General features: G+C 40.0%; 1 protein-coding gene across 6 annotated transcripts in view; it reads left to right on the forward strand.

Annotated features, from left to right (window-relative positions):
* ZNF236 (zinc finger protein 236) overlaps positions 1–2788 on the forward strand; it is a 119103-nt gene extending 116315 nt beyond the window's left edge. For all 6 annotated transcript variants that reach the window (XM_087439350.1, XM_087439345.1, XM_087439349.1 and 3 more), the window contains one exon: positions 876–2788. In XM_087439350.1, the coding sequence (XP_087295476.1) occupies positions 876–1000 (125 nt within the window). In that variant the 3' untranslated portion in view covers positions 1001–2788. The remainder of the gene's footprint in view (positions 1–875) is intronic.
* The last annotated feature ends 7301 nt before the right edge of the window (positions 2789–10089 follow it).

Consider the following 10089-nt stretch of genomic DNA (forward strand, 5'->3'; position numbering starts at 1 on the left):
TCCGTGCCGCGTCCTCTCCGCAGGGTTTCAGGAAGGCCGCTTTGCCTGCAGCGTGCAGTCCAAGGCTCTGTCTCAGTGTGCGTGTTGCCGAGCGCTGGGGTCAGAGTCAGGCCACATCTGCGCTGCGTGCCCTCTGTGTGCATCCTATGACTCAGAGCAGGCGCACCGATGGGCCTCCGTCCTCCTTGTGCACTGCTTGTCTCCCTCCTGATCATCTCTGTCTCCACACAGAATCTGGGAATGACACTGAATAGCCTAGACAAGGCTGCAGTGGACATAGTCGCTATACAGGGAGGGGGGAGCTAGAAATGTAGTGTGAATAGAGCTGTCATGTGTCTCTGACAGAATCAGCGAGTTTCAGAGGCACGTATCTCAGGTTCATGTTAGTGGTTTGGGATGGTGTGGTCCACGAGTGACGTTAGCCGGGCCCTCCATGGTGAGTGGTGTAGTGTGCAGCGGTGTATGGAGAACCACAGGGAATAGAACACTTCTTGTTGTGGGAGTTTTTGAGGAGGAGAACATTTATTCTCATGTCTACGCTCTAATGTCTACGCTTCCTACTTTACTTTCTGTTAGGAAAATCATGTATGTTGTTATTTTATTAATTATTAATCACTCATCACTGATACTTGTATTAATAAACCTTTATGGGAGTGAGCATACGAAACAAGTATATGTGTATTCATATTCAAATAAAGTGATTGTCACCACCGACAGAATTATTTAACCTGCAGCTCAAATTATTTTTTTCCACTGGGATGGAAAGCAAATCAATTTAGAAATTTCTTGTCTGTGTTTAAATTGTCTTTATTTAATGTGAATAATTGTGCTGAATGTCTGAGACTCTGCCTGTTGTTGCCTTGTCTACACTGCAGGAACTTTGCAGGAATCCGCTGGCCACCAGGAGCATGGCGGGGAGGAGCTGAGCCGGACCCTCCACCTGGAAGAAGTGGTGCAAGAGTCCGCGAGCGAGTGGCAGGCCCTGGCCAATGTGTTCTGACACAGCCTGACGTCTCTTAAGAGCGTTTCTGAAGTTAAATGTTGTGAAGAAAAAGCACTTGGAATTTCGGTTTTGAAGCTTCAAGTGTTAACAATGTTACCACAATAGTTTTTTAGCTATAAAATTATCTAAAGAATCATTGTCTTTCAGAGACTTAGAAAAAAACTGGGGAAAATGTAGACGCGTTGTTCTCATTTGTCTACAGGTCACTGAACTCAGGTACTACAATAGCAGTCTCACCTTCCATTCCGTGGCCAGTGTATCTAGTTAAAAAAGAAGTTAACTGGATCTTACTATCATTGTCGTGTGATTTCTTTGTATTAGCAAAGACAAAAGTTAACATGGAAAAAGTAAGATAGATTTTCCTCCGTGCTCTCTGTTATAAGAAGCATAGATTATAAAACACACATAAGATAGGTGCATGAAGTTCAGAAAAATTGTTAGAACACAGGGAAGTTTTTCCACTTTTTTCTCTGTGCATTTTGAAATTAGTAGAAGTTGACTCTTTTTAGTCCACCATAAGTTAATATAACTAATACCTTGAGAGATGGCTGGACCAATTCTCTCTCCATTACAAATGTCTAATCATTAGTTACAAGAATGCAGTGTCTGGGGCCTAAACATGGGGAGCAGAGTAAACCTGACATACAAATGAGGGTTACCTGTCTGCACGGGGGGACGCCACACGTCTCCCCAAATCGATGTTCAGGTACATGGGTTAGATTATTGCAGAAAGCACAAGCCATACATCGCCAACAGGAAATCACAGAATTGTTTCCTAGGAACCAAGTAAGCTTGGCCCTGTCTTCCTTGATAATTAAGAAATGCGTTTGTAGTTTGAGGATAAGAACCCATACAAGCCCCGGATTTCCTCTTCATGCATAAGCAGGTGTGTTTTTTATTTCAGGGAATTCTTTAGTGTCATCAATGGTGCCACATTGTACATGTCCCAAACCAAATCCCACCCCGTGCCGGGGCAGAGTGCACGGCGTTCCTACAGCATTCCAAAGACGGAAAGTTCTTTACTTCATGTGAATTTCTCCTTTGAAATTATTTATATGTTCTATATATAAATACATATGTACATATACAGATATATGGGCCTCTGTGTGGCTGAACAGTATATTTTGTAAATATAAGCACTAGTTCCAATTACAAAGAGAGCATCAAAGTTTTTACCTCCCTACGAGCACTTCAGATCAGTATTGTATTCATTTTATTAATAAATGGATATCTTTTTCATTGTAATATAAAGCTGGGGTGGTTTTTTGTTTTTCCTGAGAAATAATTGCCTTTATTTTCTCTCATTGTCTCCCTGGTTTCAGAAGAGAGCAGTTTTATTATAAATATTGTATGGACTTTGTATATTAAGAGAGGAGCTCATTTCAGATTCCTGACGAAAGAGACATTTCACTGTCATTTTTTGAAAGGGCATCTTTTGATTTTTTGTTGTTCACTTTTGGCATATGTATATAAGTAATACTGATGGTGATATAAAAGCTTTTGTTATGTGAAAATATTTAAGTCAGAAAGCTGTTAAATAATATTACCCTTTTTTTTCAAACTGCTTTGTGTATTGTATATTTTTTTAAGGGAAAAAAAGACTTATTTGACTTATTCTTGTGATGCTGGACTTATTATATACCCTGAGGTTTTCCTTGAATGTCAGTGTGTATACCTGGCTGTAGTCAGTATATTCAGAATAATTGTAATTGTGCCAGAGTTTTAAAAGTTCTGCTTTTAATGCACTTTCTTTTATAATTTTGTATTAAAATATTTTAGAAATGTTGATTAATTTTGGTGAACAAATATCCCCAAAATTGAAATTATTGGAATTTTTAAAATTTTGTTCTTGCTAGCTTATTTATTTTGGTTTTAGCATTAAATGTCATCTCAGGACAGTCTCTAAAAGGGGTTTGTTTAATTCCTAATTGTGCGGAAAGCTTAGTTCAGTGAACTGTATTGAACTGCCTGCTTAAGTCAGTCCTTACCGGGGGAATCTGAAGCCTGCTCTTATTTTAGTTAAAGAAAAGGAAAAAATCTATCAACAATCCATTTTGTGAGTTTTCCCAGTTTATTAGCAGGCAAACACAAGGCATTAATGCATTGTTTTGATTTCCTTCCCGATTGTAAAAGCTGCTGTTTTGCAAAACATTTCTTGAAAATACAAGGTTTTGTAAAGACATAATTTCACTTGAACCTTTGGTGGAGTACAGAGTGATCTTTATTTTTACTGGTTGATAAAAAGTCTTCTGACGAGATTTCTAGCTTCCTGCATAACCAGGGTTTTGAGGATTGATAACTGTATTTTTAGAAATATCTCAGCGTATCTGCTTTGGAAGAACAATAAAAAATGAAGTTAGGAAATGTGATTAATCTTTTTCTTTTTAAAATACTTAATATAAAATAGTTTGGTACTTGAATTAATTTCAAGTTCAGGTAATTTTTAACAGAAAAGAAGCGTAATGATATTTTCCTTTACCCCTGTGAAGTCCAGACAATGAAAGCTCACCCTTATAAGGTCTACTTGAAGAGCTTCACACCTTAAAAATCAGGATAAGGCTCAGTGACAGGCACGCCATCTGTATTAGTTACAAGTATCATTACTGTTCCCAGTTATTTTCATCATTGGCCATATTAAATAGTATCCTGGTCCTTTAGGTACCTTTTGAAAGTTCATAACTGTCTAAACCACTTTTGTGGTAAAGTAAATGTAAAGCAGCTAGAAAAGCTGAAAGGAAGAATTGCCTTGCCACAGATACTAAACTCAAAACTGCGTTTGTGTGATGCTGAGGGAGCAGGAGGAGTCTAGTTGTGCGTAGAATCCAACCCGTTAGGTCATGCAGAAGTGGTCCTATTTTCATAGATTCAATTAAAACATCTCTTCAAAAATGTGAACTCAAATGCCCCCATCCCCGAGCTCTCCTTTTGCCCCTGTTAAATACTTCGGTGCTTTGGCAGGTATTAAGTAGGGGCATCCCACAAGGAACGGAGGTGAGCCTGCTGCCTGTGAGTTCCGTAGGAAGCTCATCCAACTGTTCTCCATCCTCTGACGATGTGTTACTGATGGAACGTGAACAATCTGTCCTAATGAGTAACTGCCATTGTTCCGTCAAATTTCCGTTCCATCCGGTTTCAGCATTTAACTAGGGAATGTTTCTAGTACAGTATTTTGTACTCCCCTGCCCACTGTCATTTTTAAGGAAATGTGAACTTGAGCTTTGCAGTTAAACCTAGTGTTCTCTGACTTCATCTAAACTCTTCCATGTTGCTGATGTGCAAGAGGCGCATGCGTTAGTACAGGCACAGACCGTAGCAAGTGCAGTGGACTCCTGTTCTTCCACGGACTTTCCGTGCAGAAGAATATTCACAACTCATGAAGACACATTTTTAACAAATGATCAGCTTTATGTAACATCTTTTAAAGAAAATATGTAAGATATATAGATCTGCTTTCTGGTTATTATTTTTAGAGATATCTCATGCCTGTTTTTTGCATATTTTTTTCCAGAAGTTTATTTCAAGGACAATACTGTGCTCCCCCCACCAAAAAAAAGTTAATCCAGGAGTTGATCATTGCTAATTTATCCTTTTTCTACAATTTATTGTATAAAGTGAGGCAAGATGAAATTATAAAATTGATACTTCTGGATCTAGATTTCTTCTCTTTTTGCCACTTAATCTCTATTTATGTAATGTAGGTGTTTTGGAATTTTTAGAATTTCAAAAATGCTGACATACATGTTTGGGGCCTCTATATCTTTACCTTCTTCTAGTGAAAATTAGCATTTTAGAAATCAAGTTCTTCATTGTTTAAAAAGTAGGAGCAAACAGACTTTTTGGAAGGTTAGAAGCCCTGCATGTCCCTAGTAAAGACATTGTCTTGGTCTCAGTAAGGTTCCTACACCAAGTGTCACGTTTGGTCTTCGTTGTCCAGTCTGAGTTGATCCCCTTCTCAGTCACACTCATGCACAAATGAGCACACACTCACTCATTCCCTGTCACACCCACCCACATTTTACACAGAGGCACTGTGCCAGTTTTTTATGTGGATGACTAATAAGATATTGTAAAGAACTAAAAAATAAAGATTAAGTGGCAGGAGCAAAAGGCAGTAATCATAAAAGATTTTGCTATTTAATCTTTTTATGTTTAATGCTTTACAGCATGAAGACTTTGTATTAAATCAAGATTTGTAATCTGACAAATTCTAAAATGACATAATGATTCATTCTGGATTCACCACTAAAGAAAATTTTTAATTTTTTTTTTATTTACAGAAGAAACCTTTTTTTATCTTCAAAATTATTTCATGGTCTATTTATACATTGGATGATATTTACTTAATCCAATTTTGTATTAGAAATGGATAGTTATGCCAAAAGCCACTGTGCTGGCTTTAAGAATAATAAAAATAGTTTTTGTATTATTTTTAAACTCCTGTATATTTACTTATTTGGGTCTTGGGTGAGTTATACCCATTTAAAGATGGACATTTTCTCTAGGTACATTTTCAGCATGGGTTAACACAATACAACAGTGCTGAATTTGCAGTAAATTCAGATCTGTGGGGTTTGAATAGTGTGAGAGTGTCTAACTTTCTATGCTTGAGGATATTTTCCTCTTTCTCTCGTTTGTCGGGTGTTTGAGAGTGACTTGAAATGAAATGAAAATCAATTGTAATATCAGTTTATCCATTCACAAGACATGTGGGCTATTGGGCTTTCCTGGAAATAGCAATGGAGTTGGTTTATACTGCAGCATCTAATCCTTTTTAAAGATATGTTTCCAAACTTTTAGAAGTTCATAGTTTATAGAGTCATTATCCTGTTGAAATAACAAATTAAAGATATCTTTTTTCTTAGTTCAGCTTTTTCCTAGCACAGAGTAGGAACTCCATACATTTTTTGGACTAAAATAGCTAAAGCGATATTGATTTTTTTCCTGGACTTTGCTCAGAGGGAATGGTAAGAAATTGTTTTACCATTCTTGCTTATTTGTTTATAGGAGGAATATTGCTTTAATAGTTTTAAAAATATGGTGAGTGGAGGAAGGGGATTTTTTTAAATTATCAGGTTATGGAAAATTTGTTGCCTCTACTGTGGATTGCCTCAACTGTATAAAATGCTTCACCAGATGAGTTTTTCCAGAATGCTTGGCTCTCTTATGATGAAAGAGTGTTCTTATTTAAACACAATTAAAGGCGTGAGTTTACAGAGCATCTTGTGCACTGGCAAAGCCAAGAAGTAGGGTGACTTGGGACCTCAGGTCAGATTAGCCCTGGCACTGCCTGGCTGTCTGTCTGTAGGGCTCTCTGTTAACTTCTCTAGGCCTGTCCCTTTGTCTACAAAATTAGTTGATTAAATGTATTCCTTCCCAGCTCTACAACCTTCTACTTCTATTTTCAGTTAAGGAGCTATGATGTTTTCGGAAACTATTCTCTATAGATCTCTCATTTCTGCAAGTCTTACCAGCAAAGCACTGTCTGCCTTTGCTCCATGATCTTTTCAAGGCTGTTTGTATAGAACGCAGCCTTAGGAGATAGAGAGAGCTTCTTCCTCCAGAGCAAAGCAATGCTTGTTTACTCACCAGTATAATCAAGATATGTCTCACTCTGAGGCAAAGGTCAGGCCAGTTACAGTCTACTATAAAAGATTCAGGTTCCCTAAGCCCTGGACTCTCTCCTACAATACAACCCACTGTGCTTGCAGGCACCACCTGGCCCACTTTGGGTCACCCTGTGGGGACTGGGGCTTGGGTATCAACACAAATGCTGCTGCTCTGGCTCTTCCTACTGTGAGTAATAAACCCCTTTGTCTCTGACCCATGGGCCTCACGTCTTCTGCCAGCACCCTGGAAACCAGCAGGCCTTCCCATAAGCTGGCCAGTAGGGTAAAACCTCAGAGCCTTCGCGCTTGTGGACAATGTGTTGTCAATTCTTTCTGGAGGCCTTGAAATATCCCTGGCTCAGCTTACTATATGAATGGGAATTTTTTACAAACGTCAATGATGAATTTATTCCACACCATCCATAATGCTATTCCTATCACAGAGGAGCTTTTATTGTTACCTATACCTTTAAAGTATTAAATCTCTTTAGTCCCTAAGGAAAAAGTGAAAAACGGTAGCCTGTGTACCCACACACACTGCCTCACACTCTCCTTTCTACCAGTAAACAGATGTTTCCCTGATTTTATTATTCTGAGCCAACCAAGAGAGAGAGTTCTATGCCATTATTTTAGTATCAGAACAAGGTAATCATTGGTCACCCTGGTAACCAAGCCCTATGGGAAGAAATTCTTAATAATTAACACAAAAAAACTCATCTTGATATTATCTCAGCCAACTTTTTAGTAGTCCTAGGTAAAGATGGACAACAGCTGGCCATCTGCCCCAAGATACTGTTTACCATGTAATTTTTCTGGGTCCTCTTTATCTTTCTCAAATTTAATAATCCAAAGTCTTTATCCTTTTTGTGTAACCTTTTATTTTTGAAGCAGTTTCAAACACAACTTGCAAGAATAGTACAAAGAAGCCTTCACATACTCTTCATCAAAGACCCCATGCAAGTATTGCCAAAAGTGCGAATCATGACGTCTTTATGCAGACAGATCATAACGTCTTTATGCAGGACCACACATGGCACGCAGCTCTCATGTCCCTTGATCCTCTTCACACTAGAACAGCTCCCCTCTGCCTTGGCTCTCATTACCTTGACATTTCTGAAGACCACAGGCCAGTTATTCGGCATGTGGTCCCCCAATTTGTTCCTCCAGTGTTTCTTCCTGAGTGGGCCAGACCATGCATCTTTGGTCAGAACATCACAGAAGTGATGCTGTGTTCTTGTTGCGTCTTATCAAGATGACACACAATGTACATTTGTCCCATTATTGATGGTGTTAATGTTAACCTGTAATCATTTTACCCTCTGTAACCAATAAGTACTTGTGAGATACTTTGAAACCGTGCAATCCCGTTCCTCATTCCACTTGCACCTGCTAGTGTAGCATCCAGTTGTGACCCCTACCCGATGGTTCGATGGCTGCCAAGCGGTGATTCTCTAGTTGGATCATTTCTCCTACATTTATTAGTTGGCATTCTATGTTAAGGAAGAGCTTCCTTTTCTCCCTCCTTGATTTATTCTTGTATTTATATTGATTTCAGTTTGTGGATTCCTATTTTATTTACCAGGCTACAATGCATTAGGATCCTTATTTATTTTGATGCTCAAATAGTGCCAGTAGGGGTTTCTTCAAGGTAGCTTTTGAGTCCTTTTATATAGCCACATTATTCTTTGAACGCTTTCTTACTTTCTGGCCACAAGACATTGTTCTCTTTCCCTGGAATCAGCCATTTCTCCAAGGATCCCTGGTTCCCTTTAGTGGAGAGCAGATTTAGAAACCAAGAGCTGAGTGGTGGGTGTGCTCACCATCTAACAAGTGGATGGAGCTAGGAAAACCTGGGGGCATGTGTGCATGCAAGTGTGTGTGTGCTCACACATCCACGCCTGTATCTCTCCGTCACTATGTCTACACGTGGAACCACAGGTTCACACAGATGCTCCCAGTGCTGGCCAACACCACAGGTTTATTCCGGCTCTCCTCCTTCCTGCATGTGCCTCCCCTCCAACAGCGAGAGGCCTTGTCCTGCCACTCACAACATGTCTGCTGCCTTGCTCCATTCCTCTGTCTGTCTCCAGTCACCCGACCCCTCCTCATACAGTAGACCCTGGCCGTCATCGTTCTCCTCAAGGAGGGAAGCAAAGAGCTACCCATTTTAAAAGCCATGTTTTCTGACAGGCATTCTGGCATAGCCTTCTATTGCTCATTGCTCTGAGTTTGCTTGCCAAGTTATAGATAAAAGTGTCTCCAAAGAGACCAGGTTGATGCACAACAGTGCAGCAATGGTGTTACCTTAAGTGGTTTTGCCACAACTCGTGGTAAGGAAGGCAGGCAGGCTGCTGGCCTCTGGAGTCCAGTGGGAGTCTTCCATGTAGAAACGTACCCCCAGGGGACCTTCTTAGAAAGCAGATTCTGATCCAGGAGGTGTGGGCAGGACCTGAGACTCTGTTGGCTAACCAGCTCCACGGGATGCTGCTGCTGCCTGTCCACGGACACGCTGTGAGGAGCACGGACCCGGGCCCTGTGGATGTACGATGAGATATTCATGTCCTATCAGCACGGCGCACCTCTTCAGTGTCTCTCTCCCCCAGGTGGTCACCAACTCCTTGGTGACTCGTCTGCACTCTGTCACTTTGTCTACTCTCTCTTCCATATCTTCTCTCATTAATTCTAAATCAGAGGAGGGAACTGGGCTTAGAACAGAAAAGGCCCTGGATAGTGCAGGATAGAGCTGAAGGATTAGTTATTTCATGGATGCTCTTGGGTCCTGACCTATTAATGAATCCAGCAGTTTGCAAGATTTCGTAGCTAGATAGACACATATATTTCACAGTGGTGGAGAGTTGAGAAGAGACTACAAGAGGAGGGGCCTTCACCCTGCCTAGTCGAGACAAGTTTGACTTTGTCTGGGGGGCAAATGACAGTGCCGATCGAAATCAACATGTTTCTCAAAAATTAGATAATTGATTTGACTTCCAGTACAAATGCTGTCAAAGAAAGTTGTTGCAGCGTCTACACTGGAGTAAACCATGATGGATAACAAGTCACACAGCTTTTACTGAACTGAACTTGGCCAACTCTCCCTTAATATCACATTGCTTAGAATTTCAGTGACTATCCACTATTTATAATGGAGAAATCATAATAGAAAATGTACAAAATGCTTCACTTCGTATTACCTTTTTGGGAAAAGAGGGAACAGTACTCTACTACAAAGTCCTGGTATTTAATTATAACATCTTGCCAAATGGGGATTTAGGAAATATTTGTTGTTACATGAGAAAAATATGCACCTGGTATGGACTGAATTGTGTGCCTCCTCCCACAAACTCATATGTTGAAGCCTTAACTCCCAATGTGACTGTATTTGGAGGTGGGACTTTTAGGAGGTAATTATGGTTCAAATGAGGTCATAAGGGTGGGGTCTTAATCTGATAGGACTGGTGTGCTTGTAAGAAGAAGGGGCAC

Source organism: Ceratotherium simum, chromosome 14 (assembly GCF_057802395.1).
Source record: "Ceratotherium simum simum isolate JZ-2026a chromosome 14, ASM5780239v1, whole genome shotgun sequence".
NCBI lineage: Eukaryota > Metazoa > Chordata > Mammalia > Perissodactyla > Rhinocerotidae > Ceratotherium > Ceratotherium simum.